General features: G+C 34.6%; 1 protein-coding gene across 11 annotated transcripts in view; it reads left to right on the forward strand.

Annotated features, from left to right (window-relative positions):
• The window catches only part of Ahi1 (Abelson helper integration site 1), a 185,378-nt gene that overhangs the window by 101,050 nt on the left and 59,529 nt on the right, over positions 1-24,799 (forward strand). For all 11 annotated transcript variants that reach the window (XR_007109403.1, XR_007109404.1, XM_047557598.1 and 8 more), the window contains one exon: positions 23,100-23,155. Coding sequence is in view for 9 of the 11 variants with exons in the window: in XM_047557598.1 (XP_047413554.1) it covers positions 23,100-23,155 (56 nt within the window). In the remaining 2 variants the exon portion in view is untranslated. The remainder of the gene's footprint in view (positions 1-23,099; positions 23,156-24,799) is intronic.

Below are 24,799 nucleotides of genomic sequence, written 5' to 3' on the forward strand. Positions count from 1 at the left end.
TAACCATCTTAATCCTGTTGTCCATCTCATCTCCCAAAGATCAAGAATTACTTCCAAAGCCGATTCACAGAAAGGACATTCCATATCCTTTCTCTAACCACCCATCAACAGAATAGTCCTAGAAATGAGTCTAATTTCATATTTGGATTTTTCTGTTTACTGGCTAAACCTTCCTTGCTTGGAATTTTCCTTTAACACATGACTATTTTACTTTCCTCTTTCACAAATAAGACTTCATTTGCTAGAATTTGCTGTTGTTGTTTTCATACTTGGACTCTCTAAAACTGATGTTGGATCAATAGTTTAAAGATGCATTTGAGTAATCAGTATGGTATTATACTAATTCTGCAGTAATCCAAGTTAATCTATTAAAGTATTAATTATTAAAACTTATCCTTCATTCATAATAGAAGTCCCTATATTTTTTCATAATGTTATCTAAATTAGGTGTTTTTAAACAATATATATATAATTTACACTATATTCTATGCACATATAATTTCCTAATTTAAAAATATTTCATCAGCTAATAAATATTAATGAATTGATGGTTCTCCATCCACAGAGATATGCATTTAGTACTAATGCATTGATTATAACAGGTGTTAAATTTCTCTGCCCATCTTCTGGGGAGAATATGAGTGCAAACTTTACTCCTTGTTGAAATCAGCAGATTCAAATAATCTAGAATCTGCCCACTATTAGCCATTTTTTTTGTAGGAAACTGTTTTCTTTGATGTCTGTATGGTGTCATATGGTTCCAACCTTACAATTTTCACCCTTAATCTGTTCAAAATAGAAAAGGTACTTTATTTATTTATTTTTTTTGCATTTTTTGGTTTTTTTTTATTTTTATTATTGTTGTATACAAATGGGATACATGTTGTTTCTCTATTTGTACATGGAGTCAAGGCATACCATTTGTGTAATCATACGTTTACATAGGGCTATGATGTTTGATTCACTATTTTTTCCCTTCCCCCCTACCCTTCCCACCCCTCTTTTCCCTCTATACAGTCCTTCTTTCCTTCATTCTTACCACACTCCTTATCCCTAACCCTAAACCTAACCCTAAACCTAATGCTAACCCCTCCCACCCCCCATTATATGTCCTCATCCGCTTATCAGCGAGATCATTCGTCCTTTAGTTTTTTGAGATTGGCTTATCTCACTTAGCATGATATTCTTCAATTTCATCCATTTGCCTGCAAATGCCATAATTTTATCATTCTTCATTGCAGAGTAATATTCCATTGTATATATATGCCACAGTTTCTTTATCCATTCATCAACTGAAGGGCATCTAGGTTGGTTCCACAATCTGGCTATGGTGAATTGAGCAGCAATGAACATTGATGTGGCTGTATCTCTGTAGTATGCTGATTTTAAGTCCTTTGGGTATAGGCCAAGGAGTGGGATAGCTGGGTCAAATGGTGTTTCCATTCCAAGCTTTCTGAGGAATCTCCATACTGCTTTCCAGAGTGGCTGCACTAATTTGCAACCCCACCAGCAATGTATGAGTGTTCCTTTTTCACCACATCCTCGCCAACACCTATTGTTGCTTTTGTTCTTGATAATCGCCATTCTAATTGGGGTGAGATGAAATCTTAGGGTAGTTTTGATTTGCATTTCCCTTATTACTAGGGATGTTGAACATTTTTTCATATATCTGTTGATTGCTTGTACATCTTCTTCTGTGAAGTGTCTGTTCATTTCCTTAGCCCATTTGTTGATCGGGTTATTTGTATTCTTCGTGTAGAGTTTTTTGAGTTCTTTATAGATTCTGGAAATTAGTGCTCTGTCTGAAGTATGGTTGGCAAAGATATTCTCCCACTCTGTAGGCTCTCTCTTCACATTGTTGATAGTTTCCTTTGCTGAGAGAAAGCTTTTTAGTTTGAATCTATCCCAGTTGTTGATTCTTGCTTTTATTTCTTGTGCTATGGGAGTCCTGTTAAGGAAGTCTGATCCTAAGCCAACAAGTTGAAGATTAGTACCTACTTTTTCTTCTATAAGATGCAGGGTCTCTGGTCTGATTCCGAGGTCCTTGATCCATTTTGAGTTGAGTTTTGTGTAGGGTGAGAGATAGGGGTTTAATTTCATTCTGTTGCATATGGTTTTCCAGTTTTCCCAGCACCATTTGTTGAAGAGGCTATCTTTTCTCCATTGCATATTTTTGGACCCTTTGTCTAGTATGAGAAAATTGTATTTATTTGGGTTTGTGTCCATGTCCTTTATTCTGTACCATTGATCTACCTGTCTATTTTGGTACCAATACCATGCCGTTTTTGTTACTATTGCTCTGTAGTAGAGTTGAAGATCTGATATTGCCCCTGCTTCGTTCTTGCTACTTAGGATTGCTTTAGCTATTCTAGGTTTTTTATTCTTCCAGATGAATTTCATAATTGCTTGCTCTATTTCTGCAAGGTACATCATTGGGATTTTAATTGGAATTGCATTGAATCTGTATAGCACTTTAGGTAGTATGGCCATTTTGACAATATTAATTCTGCCTGTCCAGGAACATGGGAGATCTTTCCATCTTCTAAGGTTTTCTTTAAAGAAAAGGTACTTTAAATTTTAGCCTCATTCCTTTGTGTGTTGGTATATGTCTTTTAAGATCCTTTTAAATTTAGTTGTCAGTGCACTGTAGCATTTGCCCAGTGGTGTATTAATGAATGAAAAATAAAAATCAAGCAACTGAATATCATAAACTAAGAAATTCTCAAAATGAGATCTTACTGATTTAATGACTCTGCAAGCTATATAATTTAATCCTAACATAGCCTAAATATGACCTAAATCATTGAATTCATATAGATATTCTGATGTTTACCTTTTCCAAAACTTTTTGTTGATGTATTAATAACTTCTTAATTGTCTTATTTGTATTTTGAAGATTTATAAAATTATTTATATTTACTTTTTTTAAAAAAATTTTGGATTTAGGCAAATGGAACAGAGCTATTATAAAAACTCTAAATATAAAATCTAATCTTAGAAAATATTCAACTTTAAATGTACATAGCAAGATAATATAAACTAATCACTTTTGTCATGTGTGTCACAGAAATCTAATCATTGCCATGAGTGAACTTGAGGTTCCTGAAAGAAACCTCTCTTTTTTACTCTTCAGTTTTATTTCTGGGAATAACATTACCACTTTTTTTTTTGGTACTGGGGCTTGAACCCAGGGTCAATTTACCACTGTGCTGCATCCCCAGCACTTTGTAGTTTTTATTTTGAGACAGTCTCACTAAATTGTTTTGGGTTTTGCTAAATTGCTGAGGCTGGCTTTCACGCTGGCCTTGAACTTGCAATCCTCCTGCCTCAGCCTCCTGAGTCACTCAGCAGCTTATACCACCAATGCCCAGCACATTACCACTCTTTCAAAAAGAAACTTTGGGTTCATCTTTGCCTCCTTCTCTCTTCCTTTTTCTAACTAGTCTGTCTCAGACTCCTCCCATTTCTTTGTTCCAATTCACCAGTTGCCCCTTTTCTGTTTATAGTCTCTTTCATGTCTTCTTTGTTCCCTTTTTTCTAGTATTGATGTTTTGTGGATTTCATATCTTTTTAACTCTTTCAAAGTTCTGTTCCCCGAATTGATGTTTCCTCTGTGTTCAGTTTTTTTTCCATCAGTTTTTATTTTATTCCAGTGGTTTTTCTTTATATATCTGATGTCATTTTTAAAGATGAAGGACTGGGTGCAAATACTGTGTTTTTCTGTTGTGTGAATAGCTCCATGATCTCACTATTTTGTTCACCCAAGCGGAATGTCTTAGAAGTTTGTACATGTGATCAGGACAAATAACTGGCTGCTTGTATTTCCATTCAGGCAAGATGAATGGATCCACCTGTCAGGCTTGTCAGGATAATTGCCAGATGAGAAAAACCGGTAGCATATCAACTTGAGACACTTTCACTCTTCCCAAATGGTTTATTCAATGTTATTTTTAGAAACAATTCCACTGATTTTTTTAATCTTTTTTTTGACCTTAGGTTAATATTGGGCAGACTCCATTTTTGAGTTTTCATTCTGTGTGTTTCATATATGAGCTTTGAGTTGCTGCCCCTGGCTTTCTGTTTGTTTGCCCTTTGTCAAATATGCTAGTTACATATTCACGGCTTTTACCGTCAGCTAGCCTCTAAATCTACTGCAGCACCTCCTCCTTGTAATGTTTCCAAACAGATGTTTCTAATCACTTTTCCTCTTTTATAAATTTATTGAAATCTCTGATCTGTTTTTCTCAAGCTCAGTGGTGACCTTCACATTGCTAATTCCAATGGTCAATTCTTCATCCTTATCTTACTTGACCTATCAGCAGCAATTGACACATTTAGTCACTTCTTAATGCTTGGTTTCTGGGATACCACACTCTCTTGGTTTTCTTATCTCATTAGTCACTCCTTTTTATTCTCTTTTGCTGATTCTTCCTCTTTTCTCTCATGTCTTTACTAGGTTGTTCCACTGCAGTTTGACTATTTTATTCCCTGCATATGCTCACATCCTTGGAGATTACATGACTTTAAATAAAACTCATATTCTGATGATTCTCAAATGTTTTATATTCAACTCAGATCTCTTTTCTGAACTCTAGGTGTGCACAGTATATTACAGTAGTCTCCAGTATCATGTGATTGTTGAGTACATAAAATATAGCAAGTATGACTTAGGAACCAAATTTTTAATTTAACTTAGTTTAATTTAAAATTAAAAACTATTTGTGGCTAAGTAGGGAAAGTAACAGTTGTTGGGAAAGTAATAGTTGTTTTAATTGAATATAAGCAAATCTTTAATAATAAAAACTTCCTTGAATGTAATGTTGAAGATTTTTATGGTATTTCCCTGTCATGATTCTGAAGATGTTATTAAAATCAATTTGTCAGTTGATTCATGTTGGGATTCTAGAAATTTCAAGTCAACACATGAGAGTCTGGTACAACTTAGTGAAGAGATCAAAAATTCCTGAATTTAGATGTGTTTTCTCTTACTTTTTCTATGATTATGAGCAAGTTATTTTGTCAGTGATTTGTCATTTGGGAGCAGATGATAGAAAAATATTTATTACAAGTGAAAATTTTTAAATATGCAAATACACTTGACTTCAGGTACATTAGGGATTAATAAAAGTTTGTATCTTTATGGCGATATTCAGGATTACTTTAATCATTGAACCTTTATTTTAAATTTGTCAAATGTCCTACTCCGTGTTAGAAAGTGAAAACACTGTGTTCTTAAAATTAAACCTGGTGAATGTTTTATGTTAAAATCCATATTTCTCTGGTCCATACACATATATATATATTATTTCAAAATATAACATTTAGGAATACCAAGTAAAATATTTCTTTGACAAAGGTGATTTTTATTATATAATTTTGCAGTAGGTGACTGAAGGTTTTGACTACTGTATCAGAACATAATTTATATCATAATGAAAGCAGCCAATGTTTTATAATTTACTTCCTCCAGGATAAAGGAAACTGCCAGTAATAAGCTTTTTCAAAGGTAAGAACAAAAGGAAAAATCAAAATCTCATATGGCTACCAAAAGTGAGGTGAAGCTGGGTGTGGTGGCGCATGCCTATTATCCCAATGGCTCAGGATGCTAAAGCAGGAGGATCTGGAGTTCAGAGCCAGCCTCATCAGTTTAGTGAGGCTCTAAACAACTTAGCAAGATCCTATCTCAAAATAAAATATTTTAAAAAGGGGGACTGGGGATGTGACTCAGTGTTTAAGCATCCCTGGATTCAAACCTGGTACCAAAAGGTGAGGTGAGAGGATTAGTTATAAAATAACTAAATTATTTTGACCAGACATAACCATTGTTTTTTGTAATACTTTGAGAATAAGACTACATTTAATGCAGTCTATTTTATCATCTCAAACTGAAATTGACAGTTTTTCAACTTTTAATATAATTAGGTATGCAAAGTAATATTGTATTTTTCTAGTACATAAATTTTAATGTAGGTTTTTGTTACTTTTTCTTATAATAAACTTAATGCATACTTTTGAAGAAAATGAGTATAATTTTTAAGCCATCCCTCATTACTGTATTTTATTTTTATTTTTTCAGTATTATAAAAACAATATATCTATACAGTACATTTACCACATCTCTAATAAATGTATTTAGTTTAAAGGAAAAGGTCAAGTTTTTACTTCATATTAATTAGTTATACTTGTTCTTTCCATTGATATTAACATTTTCATACCAAATATCAATGTTCACTTCAGCCATTCTGTGATGCTGCAAAAAGTGGTGGATTTTTTTAAAAAATTAACATTTTTATTTATTAATTTTGCCTAGAGTGGGCACCACATAAAACAAGCAAGCTATTCTTCATGTCACCTACCCCAGCCAGGGGAAAGAAAACGAAAATCATCTATATTATAAAAATAATAATTCTCGTTTTCTTTCTAAAGCCCCATGTCTCAGAGTAACTTTATAAAAAATTAGATCTGTGCCAAGAAATAGTTTAGTATTTAATCATTTTAATTTGTGTCTATTTAGAGATCAGAAGAAGACCCTGGAAATTCAGAGAAAAAGACTATCTAAATTAAGTTCTCACTTATTCTTACTCGCTTAGGTTATAATCTACTAAGACTATACTCATAATAGCCCTAAGGTTTCCCTTAGAGAAGTGAAGTGCAGACTTTTGCATTTTGTGGTTTAGTCAGTTGGGTCTGGATAGTGAACAGCATGTGATATCATAGAATTTACTGGTAATGTTTTCTGGAAATGAATATCCATCACTTATTCAAATAGTCAACTAACAATGAAAATTAGGTTTAGGAACCACACCTTCTGGTAATGATAGAGATGTCTAGATAATGTTGATTTATATTTTCCAGAATTTTAAATGCACATTTTCAGGAACCTTTTTCCTTGAATGAAAAGTGAATGAAAATGTAAAGAGTCACTCTTTGTGGTGTTCTTAGTCAGCAACTTGACTTACTAGTGTGAGAGCAGAGTTGATGAGAAAGACAGAAACTGACAAATGACTAAGTGGAGTGACTGGTCATTTTTTAAAAATAATATGAAAGGTTTTCTGTTTTAAATGTTGAATAAGTAAAAAGTGAAACATTGTCCTAATTTCAATATACTTTTTTTGCTCAACTTTCCCCTCTGAAAAATATCCACTATAATTTTGTAAGGAATGAAAATTGAGAATGATTTTTTACTAACTTTCATCCTTTTTAAAAGCAGGACCAGAAATACTATATTTAATAAAAATACTCTAATGAAAGATGTTCGTCAGTTTAAAAACTGAACACTTTATTACACTTTCAAAAAGTTAATTCTTGCAGTTCATCAAGCAATGTTTATAAAAAACCTACTCTGTGACAGGAACTCAGCCAAGTTCTGAGCAAAAATAGAACATGAAAGCCTTTACATTTTATGACTATTAAATTTGAGAAAGAAGGGCTGGGGAGATGGTTCAGCTGATAGAGTGCTTGCCTCGCAAACACAAGGCCCTGAGTTCGATCAGCAAAGCTTGTTTTTGTGGGGGAATGTCCCTTGTTTTCCTCTTTTATTTTCCTTTTCCATTTAGTAGTGACCTCATGAAGTTGTATCATGTCAGTCTTTTTAATATGTATTTTAAAGTCAAGATTTAAAAGTAGTAGAAACACTTTTTAAACATCGTTGTTTGAAAGTTATAAATTCGCAGCATAATAGGCTGAACATTCACTGAACTTTTACAAGGAAAAAAGTTAATAGCATAATAAGCATATTGTTAAAATCTGACTTTTCTTTATTTTGAGTTATGGGAAATTTCTTCCAAATCATGTTTATGCTTAAAGTTTAAATGTATAATTTTTCCCTAGAATTTAAATTATATCTTTAATAAATGGTCCGGATATAATGTTTTCTCACCTTCCAATTTTTTTACTACCTTACCAGTGTAATAAACTGCTTTTTTTCATCATTAAATCCTGTCTTGTGTTAACTCTGTTCATATTTTGTTTTGTTTTTGAAATATGAAGAATGTTTAATTCTTATACATTCAGGTTCTGGAAATGTAAGATCATTCATATATTCAGTAAGTATAATAAATAAATAAAAATAGAAAAAATAACAAGGAAGCAAAGGTGTTAGCTTTCTATTACTGGGACAAAATACCTTAGATAATGAATTTATAAAAAGTAAAGATTTACTTTGGCACTCCGTCATAATTGGTTGACCTCTTTGATTTTGAGCCTGTGTCATGTAGTCAGTCTTTCATCAGTGTGATCAAAATACCTGAGAACAACTTAGAAGAGGAAAAAATTATTTTGGCTCACAGTTTCAGAGGATTCAATCCATGGTTGTCTGGCTCCATTGCAGGGTGTGGCAGAGGAAATACTCAGTTCATGGCAGCCAGGAGGCAGAAAGAGAGCAGGGAAAGATAAACCCTTCCAGGGTGTGCCACTAGTATACTACTTCCTCCTCCTTGGTCCCACTTCCCAGTTATCTTTTTGCATTATTAATCCATCAAATGAATTAATCCACTGATGAGTCTAGAGCCCTCATGATCAAATTATTTCCTAAAGACCCCACCTCCAGACATTGCTTCACTGGGGACCAACTTTCAACTCATGAACTTTTGGGGGAACATTCCAGATGGCAAATCATAATAGCAAGGAAGCACATGATGGCTGAAGCATAAGTATAAATTAAGGAATCATGGACATATGTGTGATATTTGAATACACAGATGTTAATGAGATGTTGGAAGAAGTTATTAAGTAAAAAGAAATAAAGAGATGAAAAACTAATGAGAGTGACAATTGAGGGATATCTTTGGATATTTGTGACCCAAAAAGATGGTAAGGGAAAAAGTTGAGGAAACAGGAAAATCCAGGAAGCTTCTTGTGGTAGTGTACATCATTGTTTTTAGTTCTTCACTGCAGTAACAAATCTTCATAAAAATGAAACAATTATAATATTGTGCCCTTTCATCCTCTTTGTAATTGTGATATTTCAAGTATAATAAGGTTGTTAAAATATAATTAATATTAGGATTAAAGACAGACACTAAATTATATTTGAATGATTGAACACAATGAATTGAAGTTTATTGGCCTTTCCAGTATAAAAAATGAGTGGCAGTTTGTATTAGAAACATATGACTTTCCTCAGACTAGATATCTAGAGCATGTCTCAAAGGATGTGGTTTGAACAGACTCAATCTCCTAGTACAGTTTAATGAGGAAATTTAGTCCAATACTAAAAATTGTGTACAGTTTTTGGTTTTAAAATAGAAATGAGTACAATAGGAATTTGATTGTTGGTTTAAAATTCAATTAAAGATCTGCTAGCTTTCTGTACTTGTTGGATCAGTGAATTTCATATTTGACTAATATTTGAGATTCAAAAACACAGATCATGTACACTAGCATATCCCTTGGAGATCTTCTCAGAAGGAAGATCTAGGATATTGATTAATTTATTGGGATACTACTAAATTGTCCTTTCAAGTATATTTTTTCCTAATTGTAAAGGAACAAAAACTAATGAGAGAATACAGCTCATATACTTAATTTGGCATAGTAATTTTCCCAGATAATTAATATTTTAACCATAAATATAGTAAATTTATTGTCAATACACATGTAAAATATGATAATAATTGCTCACTCATGTATTAATTTTTGAGCTTTCTCTTATTTTTAGGAAAGTGGTTGATAAGTCCAGTGTTAGGAAAGGAGTGTTTTGTTTGTTTGCAAGTAATGATGAGAAATTTTCTCAGGAAAAAAAGCCTGCTTTGCCTATATACAGGATCATGCAGTGTTCAAAATCATTGAAGATTTACATGCCTACTATATGATCTTTATATGTCTATTTAGGGCCTATAATATTTTTTCTACAACTTTAGTTGAAAACTTTTTTAAGCCACAAGTTGAAAAAATAAAAGATGTTTCTAAATTCACCACATTTGCTTTTCTTTCAGAAAACTTTATCGTACACCTGGTAAAAATAGGTATATTTTCCTATATAAGAACAATACAATTATCATATCTTAAAAATTAATGATAATTCTGAAAAATCATCTAATCAATAATTCATATTGAGATTTCCCTAATTTTATAAAAACATGTCTTGAGCAAATTTTTGTGTACTTACTTTATCCAAGATCTAATCTACATTTACATTTACACTGACTGGTATGTCATTTTAGTCTTATTTAATTTCAATTAATCTAAAATCTTTGTTTTTTTATGATATTAACTTTTTAAAAGAATCTGATACTGGGCTAATTCTCTTACAAAATGTTCCATGTTTGAATCTTCCTATTTCATCATAAGCAGGCTGAACTCTTGGTCATAATACTATGAGTGATACATTCTTTTTTGCATCATATCAGGTGGCATGTAATGTTAGGTGTTTCTACTATTGGTGTTGCCAAGTTCAGTCTTTGATTAAGATGGTAAAAATAAAATATACCCTTTGCAATAGTTCAGTAGTCTGGGATAATGCCTTGAGACCATGTGAACATGTGACTGCCCTGTCCCCTAACATCCTTGCTTAGTGGTTTCAGTATCCATTGAGGATCCTTGCAGGAATTAATTATCACAGTGGGGAGGGATACAAAAATGATGGTTTTCTAATGCTGGCCTTCTTCCACTTTATTGGCTGGCATTCTTCAAACAAGCAGTGATTGCTTTTTATTCTTCTTTCCCATCTCTCTGTTATTAGTCTTTTTCTTTCATATACTTTTTATACTTCTTTAGTATTCTTTTCTTGAAAATTTTTTCATCAGTTCTTGGCCTTGAACCCAGCCTTGTGTTTGCTAAGAAAGCACTTCACCACTGGGTTAAATCCCCAGCCCTTTTTATATTGAAACAGAGTCTTACTGAAGTCACCCAGGCTGGTCTCAAACTTGTGATCCTCCTGCCTCAGCAGCCCAAATCGCTGGATTACAGGCATGTGCCATCACACCTAGCTACAAAAGTAGTCTTGAACAGATGGAAAGACATCCTTCTCCTGTGACAAGTCAATGTAACATCAGTGTCAATTCTCCCCCAAGATAATATATTAATTTAATGTGATTCCAATTTTAAAACAAGGTGTTTTTCATCAACACTAGACAAATTGATCCTAAAATTCATATAGGAGAGCATGCAAGAATACCTAGAAAATCCTGAGGGGGAGAGGAAGGAGAGCAAACAGTAGAATAAACACAACATAATATTAATACTTATTTTAAAATCTTCTGTAATTAAAACAGTGCAGTGTTGACAAATGAGTAAATATGTTGATTAGTAGAAGAGATAAAAATGTTTATAAAAAGACCCACATACATTTTAGTAGATGAAAAGGAAGAGTTTTTATCCATGGTATTGGGACCACTAGGTAGATATTTTGAAAAATAGTAGCATCCATACCTCACAACATAAACCAGAATAGTAAATTCTTATTAGGTCAGAGATATAAATGCTAAAAATGAAGTTATACCAATCCTAAAAGAAAACATGGTAAATTCCTCAGTAAACTTAGGAATGGGGAAATCTATTTAAAAAAAAAAAAAAAAAAAAAAAAGCTTTTGCACTACACAGTCAAAAGCCAAATGGCAGTGTGTGAAAGATATTTGCAACCTTTATTATTGATAGATGAAAAGTCTCCTTGTTATGTAAACCAAAGCATACAAATATAAAAGTAATATGCTCAATGACTTTTTTAGAACTTGGTTTCCTAGATATGTTCACTGAAAAGTTTAGACTTAGCAATAACTTAAAAAGTCTCTGAGTATACCCAAGTCCCAGATGTTAGTTTTTGTTTTTGTTTTGTTTTTTGTTGTTTTTGTTTTGTGGTGCTGGGGATTGAACCCAGGGCCTTGTGCTTTACAGGTAAGCACTCTATGAACTGAGCTGTATCCCCAGCCTCAGGTGTTGGTTTTAATTCCATTATCTGTTAATAGTACCAAAGCTCTTTGAAGAAATGACAATTCCAATTCTATGAGGAAATCTTAGGGTGAACCTAGGACATTATAAGTCCTTACTTATGTGCTCAAAAGCTTAGTGTTTTATATCAAAGGGCATGAGAACAGGCATAAAGCAACTCTCCTGTGCCACATGTGGAGACAGTTAGAGCAACAAAAGAAAATGGTTAGTAGTCAGGTACAGTGGCATATGCCTGCAATCCCAGCTACTTGGGAGACTGAGGCAAGAGAATCATAAGTTCAAGGCCAGTCTGGACAACTTAGCAAGATCCTATCAGAATAAAATTTAAAAGGGCTTGGGATATAGCTCAGTTTCTAGCATGCACAAGGCCCTGGATCCAACCTGAGTACCACAAAAAAAGGCAGAGGGACTACTTTGTGCATTTCAGTAAAATTAAATGTTTCTTTATTCTGTTTGGCACATTGCTTACATTTATCACATTTTTTATCTTCAAAATTGCTCATGTAAATGGAATACTGTCAGGCTGGGGATATGGCTCTATGGTAGAGTGTTTGCCTAGTATGCACAAGTTCAATCCTCATCCCCTCTAAATGAGTGCTCTCATATCTTCTAACTTGCTTGAATATGTAAAGTATTGAATTTTATATATTATATTTTATGCTTTTTAAATTTTTTCTCATTGATTTTGTTAGTATTAGCCCTGATTCTTTTGAACTTTCTAGATATAAAATTGTGTTATGTAAACCAAAGCATACAAATCAGGTCAATCGAGGGGTCCATGGTAGAAGTCTGTTGGGGAAGAGCAGGTTGTAAAGTCATCTGGGGGTGGGTGCTTCTATGAGAGAGAAACAAAAGACATGAGTGCTTAAATGAGATTAATTCAAAATAAATGTTGCAGCATCTGGAGCATGTCAATGAATATCATGAAGATGACAGAAGTCAATCATCTATCACCAGGTTGTGGAACAACTGAGAAGTTTTTCCCATGCAAGGCATGACAAAGGCTGGAGAGGACAAGTCCTGTATTTGGGAACCTTAACATTGTCCAAGTTATCAAGAATGTGAACACAACATTTGACTCTTAATGTCATTGATGTCCCCAGAGAATATAGCTAAACTACTTAATGTCATCTGATTTTTGTAAAATATCCTTTTATTATATGACCTGTGTTTAGTAGAGATCTCTATATTTCTGTTACTTAGGGCTAGATAATAATACTAGCAAACAGAGATCTAAGCCTGCCTGCGTAGCTTAGGAAGATCTATAGGTCTTAAACTGACTAAAATTTTCTAACTCTCAGTTTTCTCTTGATAGTTATCAGGCACATTTGCCTAAGAATCTGTCTTTTGTAGCTTCCACTCTTTATTTTAGTGGGCTAACACAAGTGTATATTTTAAGTTTCTTTTAAATGCCCAAGAACGGCTATGTTTTGGTTTTAACTTTTGCTAGATGTTTAAGATCAAGCTGGTCAAATTGACTTGTTACTGTCTTAAGAGTCAGCTGAGTTCCCACAGGGGTCACTCATGGGGAACTTGAGAGCAGCTTCTTAGCTCCTTTAGTGCCATTTGCTAGGTAGGGTGTCCTTGATGAGATGGTTTCCCTTGGAAGCATCAGGAATGTCTCCCTTTTTCAATGACCCTCCTCTGCAACAGGTGCACTGATTGGCTTTTCATTCTCTAGTTGTCTCATCAATCTCCCTGATTGGGAGGTCGTGTGACCCAGAGTTGCAAAGCTCCTTAGAGAAGTCCTTTTGTTCACTGGATTCAGGCTGACTCTGAGGTCAAGAGCCAAATACTGGTTTTTCTTGGCCTCTGTATTTAATCTCAATCTCTAAGTTTGATCTTAACCATCCAGCAAGTCAATCTCACCAGTCATAAAGTAAGAGTACTGGACTTTAACTTCAGTGTCTATAACTTTACAGTTATTAACCCTTTTCTTTAAGTGGAATCTGTGTTAGTACTGGAAGTTACCACTATGTACTATTTCTTCTGTAGGTAATGGCTTATTATCACAAGTTACCTAGGTTGTGTGTTCTTGAAGCAGTACCTCTGAAAAACTAACAGGTAGCAGTTTTACAAAGTGAAATTAGCAAGAGTAAAAATATATTTAGCTTGCGTAATAGCTGTCTTGAATTTTGGCTGAGCATTTTGATTACATTATATCCCCTGTTTGAGATCACAGTAATTTTACAACAAGAACCAATCATTTGACTATAACTTTAAATAAGCTGAAGTCTGGCTTATTTTGGAGCCACTCTAACATACAGTAAGCTGGGAGGCAGAACCTTATCTGGGGTAAGGCGGGGCTCTTCACAAATCTTAAGTGTTCTAATTCTGATGCTGATCTTTGACTTCCTTAAATATCATTTTAAGTTTACATATATTGTTTCCTGAGTGTATTTGAACATTAGTAAACACAATTTAACATTATATCCAAAACACAAATAAAGAAAGGCTGAGAGAGCTTTTTTTTAAATTTATTTTTGTAAACAAATGGGATACATCTTGTTTCTCTATTAGTACATGAAGTAGAGGCATACCATTTGTGTAATCATACACTTACATAGGGTAATAGTTTTTGATTCATTCTGTTGTTTTTTTTTCCTTCCCCCCACCCCTCCCACACCTCTTTTCCCTCTATACAGTCTCTCCTTCCTCCATTCTTGACCCCCCTCACACCCCACCATTATGTGTCATCATCTGCTTATCAGCAAGATCATTCATCCTTTGGTTTTTTGAGATTGAATTATCTCACTTAGCATATTCTCCAATTTCATCCATTTGCCAGCAAATGCCATAATTTTATTCTTCTTTATGGCTGAGTAATATTCCATTGTGTATATATACCACAGTTTCTTTATCTGGGCATCTAGGTTGGTTCCACAGTCTGGCTATTGTGAATTGAGCAGCAATGAACATTGATGTGGCTGTATCTCTGTAGTATGCTGATTTTAAGTCCTTTGGGTATAGGCCGAGGAGTGGGACAGCTGGGTCAAATGGTGGTTCCATTCCAAGTTTTCTTGGTATCTCCACTCTGCATTCCAGAGTGGCTGCATTAATTTACAGCCCCATCAGCAATGTATGAGTGTACCTTTTTCCCCACATCCTCGCCAACACCTATTGTTGCTTGTATTCTTGATAATCGCCATTCTAATTGGGGTGAGATGAAATCTTAGGGTAGTTTTGATTTGCATTTCCCTAATTACTAGGGATGTTGAACATTTTCTCATATATCTGTTGATTACTTGTACATCTTCTTCTGTGAAGTGTCTGTTCATTTCCTTAGCCCATTTGTTGATTGGGTTATTTGTATTCTTCGTGTAGAGTTTTTTGAGTTCTTTGTATATTCTGGAAATTAGTGCTCTATCTGAAGTATGAGTGGCAAAGATTTTCTCCCACTCTGTAGGCTCTCTCTTCACATTGCTGATAGTTTCCTTTGCTGAGAGAAAGCTTTTTAGTTTGAATCTATCCCAGTTATTCATTCTTGCTTTTATTTCTTGTGCTATGGGAGTCCTGTTAAGGAGTTCTGATCCTACGCCGACATGTTGAAGATTTGGACCTACTTTTTCTTCTATAAGATGCAGGGTCTCTGGTCTGATTCTGAGGTCCTTGATCCATTTTGAGTTGATTTCTTTGATGTCTTATATTCCTATCAGCTAAGAAGTTTAGGAGCTCTGTAATGGCCTTTGGATATTTCTCCTTCATAGCCAAATGTTTGACTTGGTCAAAAAACATAAGGTTACCAATTTACGATTGAGCTTGTGGGCTAACATAAGCACCACACCCTGTAAGGATGTCCAACATTAAGGGGATATTGTATGCCAAATTATTACATGCTATCTGTTCTGCTTCCTTCTCATAGGAGGCTTTCCGTTTCAAAAATTGCGGGCAAGTTAAACAGGCTTTAAGAACATTAAGCCAATCAAAGGGAGTTTGAAAATTAGCAGACCATTGGTTAAGCTTCTTCAAAGTAAGGGAAGTCAGGACCAGAATCTTGTGATGCCTTCCTAAGGAGGGCTAGGGCTGGGAGTGGGGTGGGGATCCAAGGCCTTTCACCCTCATCAGGGCCCAAATTGACAGGGTATGCTGCAAATGGATTCTTAGGAGAGAAAGAAGACCCTTTTAAATCTCCCAGCTTCACGTCCAGAGGGAGCCGAGATGGCAATTCATTCTAAGGGTACAGGGGGGAAAAGCAGAAGGCGGGAGGCCTTTGTTATTATCAGTTTCCTCCACCTCATCCTCAGAAGTTACAACGCTTGAAGTGGAGGCCTGAAAGGTCACTTTCTTGTCAGTAAAGAACCCTCATCCAAATTGGGGGTCCCAAATGTTTTCAGGGCTGATCCATGGTGCAGTGATTACCGATTTGTCCCAAAAACAGTTGAGATCTTTTGGTTTCACATTAAGCCCGTGTTGCGAGAGAAGTGCCTTTAAGGCAACAAGTTGTGCTCGCTGAGGGGAGGGGGGGACAGATTTCCCGTTGTTATGGAATGGAACTACATGAAAGGGTGGTGTTGAGTTGTGGATTGGAGTAAATGAATCTCTCAAGGACAAAGAGAAGGACTGTGAGGTAACCTGCAATGAGTGTCCCTAAGCCTAAGATAGGGGACCAGTGGGAGGACAAAGGGAGCCTATCTTCCGACATACAAAGAGGTGTTTAGGATCCAATGTCTTGTGTTTAGTGGGGGACTTCCGTGGGTCATTAGGTTACGGCCATATACCCACACCATGTCTCCGGTAGAAATCTCCACAGAGGGAGATGTGGTTCCGAATTCTGGAAAGATGAATCCCTATGTGAATTTGCTAGGAGAACCGGAAGTGAAAGTGGGGCTGCAGGCAGAAAGGCGCCCCATACAAGCAGCGGTGTGTACCTATTCTTGGGGATCAGGACAATACAAGGAAGAAAGGGGGAAGAGGGGTCCTGTGCTCACCCTCACAGGACCGTCAGCACACAAAACACACAGAGGCCCTTACTGAATCGGGGGACTCGCCAATCCCGAGGTGTGTGCGTAGTCGATGCACGTTGGGCACCAGATGTTGCACAGTCAAGACCCAGACTCCAGGAGTTGGGTGGAAGCAAGCTTGTGGCGAGCAGCTTGCAAACTTGTTTATTTTGGGAACAGCTATACGTTTTATATGTTTCTTGCCCAATCACAGTGTGTCATGGGGGATCAGACCACCAGGTTCCTATACGGGTTCCCTTGGTAACTCTGAGTCAATTTGGGGCAGTTGTGTGCTTTCCTAGGTGGAAACGCTCCTCTCCACAAGTTTTCCTTACACTTTTGAGATGTTCACTGCTGCCAGCCAAGAACTAGGATTTCTCCCAACATTGAAACTTGAGTTTCAGTCATAGTACTGCTGCTCCTTACTTGTGTGACCTTGAAAATGTTAGCTACCTTCTAATTTCTGAAAGCCACTATTTTCTTTCTTTAAAATGGGGTCCTCTTTGTTGTTTAATTACCTATCTTAAAATTCTTAATTCTTCATTTTTGTTTGCTTCATTTTGGTTTAATAGATAACTCTTTTTCTCACATTGACATCCGTGGTATTACCAGTTCTCATTTATTTGGTCTTTTTCATGTTACTAAAATCCCTTAAAGAGAGTTGTTCATTTTCTTTGCCTCCTCATGTTTTCGCGTTACCAACTGTACTGATGGAGATTTGAGCTGTGCCAAAAACAGAAACAAGCCTATCCAATTTATATCCCTGTCCTAGGATAGATAGTTAATAAATGTATTTATTACTGTTAGGGTCAGGAAGGTAACCAATAGCAGAACTGAAACACAGGTAAAAAAATAAAAACAAATCCAATCATAGGCAAAGAAAAAAAGAATGTACTAAATTGACCAAAAACAAAGAAAGAGACAAAAATAGCAACAGCAATATAACTAAATGGAAGCAGAGTTTAGTGTCTAGTTATTGTATACAAGGTTGGTAATGATAATCACTCTGACCATAATATTGGGAAAACCTCACATAGCCAGCACATCCTCAAGCATTCTGATGACTAAATGACTACTGCTGCTCACACTTAACACTGCATTATAGCTTATGGATCTGGTGGGTATGGCATAGGAGGGGATGCATTCATTCAGTTAATATTTGAGTCAACTCTTAAGGGCCTTCTGTGTTTTGGACATTTGGATTGTATACTCTATTTATGGAAATGAATAAAATCATGCACACAAAAGGGTCTGAAGGGTTTGTGGCTTAGAAGTGTTATCATAGATGTGGATACAAAGAAGTCTAAATAAAATAAATTACAAAGAGAATTGAGCCCTACTCCATAAAGGAGTAAAGGCCAGCTGTCACTTTAATGCGTTGGAGCATTTACAGAGATAGAATCACAACAGAAGAGCAAGCCTCCGTAGGCAGGATAACTGCCAGGAGAGTGAGAAGTGAGCTGAGGACCATGTGGGCCACCACAGTAGATTGGAATCTGAAAGATCCCAAATGTGAATCAGTCTTCTTCACCCGCCATTTCTCCCCCAGAGGACTTTTGTGGCATAAGCAGTAACTCCAGGAACTGGGAGAAAGGCAGGGTTCTCATGATCTCTATGAGTTTAAGTACCATAGTCCTCCTAGGAGGAATAACTTATTTCTGGAATACTTCAAATAATAGGTTTACTAAAGTTAGCTATAGTAATAACAGCCCACCCCAACCTAAGCCAACTCCTGATTTGAATAAAGAAATCCACCTTTCACCATATTTTTCTGAAAGAGAGAATGGTGACCCCTTCCTGAGGAGAGATTTTTAAATTTCATTCTCTACTGATGATATGTCAAACAGTTCTAACCTATAGTCAGAACTTATGAGGCTTGTGAATAAAGCAGAAATAAGTGCCCACAATCAAGAGAAAGTACAATCAATGAAAGGAATCCCATAGATGATGGAAATGTTGGAATTAACAGATAAAACTTTTAAAATAATTGATGCATATATTGAATAATTTATGAGGAAACATGGTCAAAATGAATGACAAGATTGAGAATTTCAGTAGAGAAATGGAAATCCCCCAAAGAGTCTAGTGGAAATTCTAGACCTGAAGAGTATGATGGATTACATGAAAATTCATTAGATTGGTCTATTAACAGATAGGACTCATTAAAAGAAAGGATCACTGAATTCTGGGACCAGACAATTGAAATCATGAGAATTATCCAAATTGAAGCACAGGGTTTAGGGAGCCCTGGGAGGAAGAAAGAGAGTATGAGATCTGTGTGTCCTTGTAAAATGGACTAATGTGTAATAGGATTTTCAGGACAATAGAGGAAATGAGTTTTAAAAATATTTGAAGAAATAATGGGCTAGGAGTTTTCTAACTCTAATAAATGATTTTTAACCTCTAGATATTAAAAGCTAAGCAAATCCCAAGAAGGAGATAAATATTTACACACACACATAAATACATACATGCATGCATACATACATGTAAAATGACATCTAGGCATATCTTAATTAAAATGAAGAAAATGAAACATAAAGAGAAAATTGCAAAAGCAGCCAGAGGGAAAGGAATGCACATTGAGGGAAATAATAAGAATCATGCCTGCCTTCTCATAAGAAGAAAATGGAATGAAATCACTTTCTGAAAGAAAATAACTGTCAACCCTAGATTTCATTACACATCAAGAACATCCTTCCTAAGGGAATATCCACCAAAGACCTCAGGAAAAAAGCCGTAACCACATTTTTCACTACAAGAGATTCAACCAAAGGTTCATCAGTCTGAAGCAAAATCATCTCATTTGAAAGCCTGAACCTGCAGGAGGGAATGAAAAACACTAGAGAGGACAAATATTGGCAAACATAAAAGACTGTATTCTTTGAAATTCTCTGAAAGACTTAACTTTAAAATAAGTAGACTGACAATATATTGTCACATTTGTAACATAGAAGTATAAGAAGCAGTGAATAAAGGGTGGTGGAGTAAATGTAGGAATACTGGTTTAAGGTGCTTGTATTATCCTTTAAGTGGAAAATCCTAATTCAAAGTATACTGTAATAAATTAAGGGTATATGTGTTATCTATAGATTAATCATTAAAACTATGAAGTCGTATAGCTAAAAATCCATTAGGGGATATAAAATAGAATAGTAAACATTGAATTATTCAAAAAGAATAGAAATAAAATGCAGTAAAATAGTAAGATGGCAACTGGGTGCAGTGGTGCTCACCTGTAATCCCAGCTACCTGGGAAGCCAAGGCAGGAGGATTCCAAGTTTGAGGTCAGCCTCAGAAACTTGGTGGGAACCTGTGTCAAAATAAAAAAATTTTAGAGACTAGGAATGTAACTTAATGGTAAATCCTCCCCCCGACCCCCACCCGGGTCCCATCCCCAGTACTGAAAACATAAAAAAGAATAGCAAGATTAGGTAAATTTAAAGCCATACCATTAATTATTATAAATGTAAATCGTCCAAACATTGAAAGGCAGAGATTCTCAGGCTGGACAGTACAGCAGTAATATGTCTTGGCAGATTGATTTTTATTTATTTAAATGTTTTTTCTTTATTCTATAGATATTCTGTAATCTTAAGTTCATTTGAAAGTTTTCTAAATTTAAAATATTCCATGACAACTTGGATATTTTAACTATATTCCTGCACAATTAGTATTTTAATGAACATATGTATTTGTATTGTACAATATAAACTCAGTTGTGTTCATTTATTTCATGTTTCCCAGAAAATAATGTTCTTTTGAGAAACAACCAATAGGATGTGTGTGTATGTGTATATATGAATATGTGTGTATACACACACACACACACACACACACACACAGATGGATTTACTTTAAGGAATAATGGAAGCTAGCAAGTCCAAAATCTGCAGGCCAGGAAGGAATTATAGTTCAAGTTCAAAGGCAGTCTGTCTGCAGAATTCCCTCCCAGGAGAGGTCAGTGATTTTCTAAGACCTTCAAATGACTGGATGAGGTCCACTTACATAATGGAGGTCCATCTACTTTCTTAGGGTGTACTGATTTAAATATTAATCCCATCCAAAAACAAAATATCCAGAATCATGTTTGATCAAATATCTGGGTACCATGGTCTAGTCAGGTTGACACATAAAATTGACCATTATAGTAAACTACTTAATATGAATTTTTGCAATATTGTTATATTTTAATAAAAGTGAAATGAGATACAAATGCAGATTTTTAAGTAAATTTTACTTAAAATGGGAAGCTATTTTGGGGACATTTTCCCCAAGCTTATTCCAATTTGTTTATTTTTTTTACTGCAACTTTGGATAAAAATATTTTATTTCCCAACAGTATTATTTCCATTTGCAATCTAAATTAAAACTAAGATTATAACTTTGGGTAACCACTTTTTAAAAATTCAAGTTTCCAATATTCTTATCTTGCAAATTAAGCTAAAATATGTAGTTTTTATCCTTGGGATTATATAAGCCGAGGATATTGATTTTGGGGTTTTGTTTTGTCATTTAAAGTTACTTTTTATTTCCAACTAAAGTTACTTTCTAATTGGAGAAGAATTTTAAAATTCATAATCAGCTTAGGTCAGTTTTATAGCAGTCAGGTTACAATAGTGAGAACACACATGTAGATGTTGCTAATTCCTGAACCCCATGGTGTGAGCCCTCTCATTTGAAAGCATCTTGTGCCAGACTGCACTCAGTGGTTACAACTAGGAGGGTTGCAGACATCAGGGCTGGGGAAGTGGGAATTTCACCATTTGTTCTGTGTACCTCTGTATTATTAAAATGTTCGAACAAGAATCTTCATTACTTGGATCTTGGGTCTGGGGATGTAGCTCAGTGGTAGGGCATGTGATTAGCACGTATGGAGCCCTGGGTTCTATCCCCAACATTTGAAAAAAAAAAAAAAAAACTGCACTATTTGAATGTTATCTAATATTTTCTAATGTTTTACTTGTCTTTTTTTTAAGCTTTTCACTCAAAACCAGTGTTCCTCCATGATTTAAATCTTTGCATTAAAACTACCTTAAACTTACCTTAAAGACTTATTACACTTAAGACAGAACCCAGTATCCCAGTATTTTTTCAAAACAGGATATCTCTGTTTTATTGGACTCAATCATAATTTATTAATCTTTTAGCACTGAGTGCCAGGGAGCCTCTTACTAAATATTTGTTGATTGGATGAAGGTAGCTAGTATTATAAAGTACTATACTTCACTAACAATAAAAATTTAAAGAAATTTTTAAATGAAACAAAAACTGTATTTTTAAAAAATGGTTCATGGTGCATTGTTCATTTTGAATATATTCTTTCAAGTTGTAAAAAGCAATTGCTTGTGTTGATCTCGTTTAATCCCTTTTCATACTTCATGTTAAATGCTTGTGAAAGAAAGGAACTAATACTTTGTTTGAACTAGGAATTTTGCTAATTACTATTAACAGACATTGTAGTTCTCACTTCTAACAGGTCTTTAGTGTTAAACTATTCTAATATCCTCACTCTTGTAAGTTTGCTGATGGACAGAGATTGGAAACTAAATGAGACCAGTGCCTGTGTTCATTTTTAACTTGAGCTTGACTTTGAACCAGTATCTTACAAATGAGATACAGTGTGTTATATTCTTGAAGGCTGCTTATTACAAAGAAATGTAGTAGAGGACCTTGAGAACAAAAAGATAAATCCATACATGATAAAAGGATATTTCTCAAGATTAGCCATCAGTGTTATCATTTTAAAGGAGAGAATCAGGGAACTTTCTTTTTCCTCAGATACTCCGTGGTGGTTGAATAAATAATAGAATATGTCATAGTAGGAAGTCAGATCAAAGAGAAATTCAAATAGATTTATTTATTCTTTTGAGAAAATAAGGAAGCAGTGATTCCTTTCATGGCCTTTATGATATTTTATTATGAAACTTGATGACCTCAAGTCAGAAATAAACCTTTCATGGAGGAAATGCAGCAGAGTCCAGATAATGGTGTAATTTTGAGCTGGAAGCAAGATATGGCACATCTGCCACTATTGCTGGAGGCCACTTGAATGGGGAAACTGTCTTAGCTAACCTTAAGTAGGGTGTCTTAGCTTAACTCACCAACTGTTCCTGACCAAAGAATTCATGATATAACTTGAAAGGATCCTGCCAGCTGAGTGAGGCCTTTTTCTTGTAAACTGTATGAGGCATGTCTTACTGATATAAATGTTTTCAAAATAAAATGAAGAGGCATAATAACCCAATATTCACAATTCTTTTCTTTCCATAGGGATTATCAGCATAGAAAGAAGGCCTTGTAACCATCAAGTAGATTCACCTCCAACGGTAAGGCAGCTTCTTTTCTGCATTGTTAAAACTGTAAGAAACTACAGAATCGTGCTGGTTACAGTGACACAAAGCACTATTGTAGAAGACTCTTATATTCTCTTTTTGGCCAAAAGTTATGTCCCTGCAAGGAAATTAATGTCATGTTTTCCAAATAATGAAGAAAAACTTTGTAATTTTTGCAAAGATATAGGAAAATAAGATAGAGTATTTTTACCGATTTTTTTTTTTACCTTACCTTAAAATAGCTTATAGTTTTGGCAAAGTAGTGTAAATCTTTATGCAAATCAGTTTAAGCTTTTTTTTTAAAAATGAGTGCTATTTCATACATTAGTATTATTTACAGTGAATATTGTATGTCAGTAAAAGAATGCCATAATGCTTTATTTCTCTTACTTTGTTTTATTATTATAAAAGTGAAATCTTATTTTTTAATCCCTCTTCTGTTACTACCAGACAATGAAAGTACTTAATCACTTACTATAGTTAAAAATATATATTATAAAAGGAAAACAACTATATTTCCCTTTTAATCTCTAAGTATATTTTTATGAATTATACATAAGTTTCTGATTTCCAGTTGAAAGATTCTTAAGATGATAAAACTTGAGTACCTTACCTTTCCTTCAATATAATGTTCTTATTCTATCTATACAGTAAGTTTTAGAGTTCTTCATTCAATTCACTATTTCCTGTTGTGAAAAAACTTTCAGTGATACCTTTTTTAAGAAAATAAAGACTATATTAAACTTTATTTGAACTTTATTGATGATTAATAATTGCCTCACTAGAAAATTTAACTCTATTTTCTATTTGTAATAAATCCACACAACTGATTGACATAACATGGTTGATTACTTAATATATGATGCTCCAGAAAAAACTGGTTTATCAGAAATTAGTCATTGGCATAATCATAAAAATTACTTGGCTGTATGTGTTTCAGTTATCTTTTAGTAAGTATGCAAAAAAGTAGACATGACATTATGTAAGTTTTACTCTTTAATATTAAGAAATACAGATTAGCAATTAAGAAATTTATTTTTAATATATTTGAATCATATACTCCATCATTGGATTATTTTACATACTTCCAAAATTCATTTTATTCCTGTAGGCTTCCCTGTGTCATCTGTGTTTACATTCTTAATTTTGTTTGTACATTCAGGAACTAAGGAAAGTAAAGCCTGACACAGTTTTCTCTTTCACCCTGTAGGCTGATTGTAGATTCCCAGGTTAATTAAATGATGAAGTAATAGAACCAAGTTCACATGAACCCATGAGAAATAATGGTATTTATATTTATAGCAGTGACTTAATGATCAAAGAATTACTCTATGAATTAGGAACTAAGTGTCATGCATAATAGTTAAGATATTACTTATCTTTTTTTTGTTATGCTTTTCCATTTGGGTTAGGAAATGATAGCTCCTAATATATTAACACTGTTTTAATTCTATACAATCCATAAGTTGTTTAGTTTGTTTGTTTGTTTTTTAATTTTGTGTGTTGCAGTGGTGATGATCCAACCCAGAGCTTCATGCATGCTGGTCTAGCATTCTACCACTGAGCTATACCCCCAGCCTTGATAAGTTTTAAAGTACTTGGTATTTGCATGCATTCCCCAAACACCCATTAGTTCCC

This window comes from Sciurus carolinensis, chromosome 7 (assembly GCF_902686445.1).
Source record: "Sciurus carolinensis chromosome 7, mSciCar1.2, whole genome shotgun sequence".
In the NCBI taxonomy this organism is placed as follows: domain Eukaryota; kingdom Metazoa; phylum Chordata; class Mammalia; order Rodentia; family Sciuridae; genus Sciurus; species Sciurus carolinensis.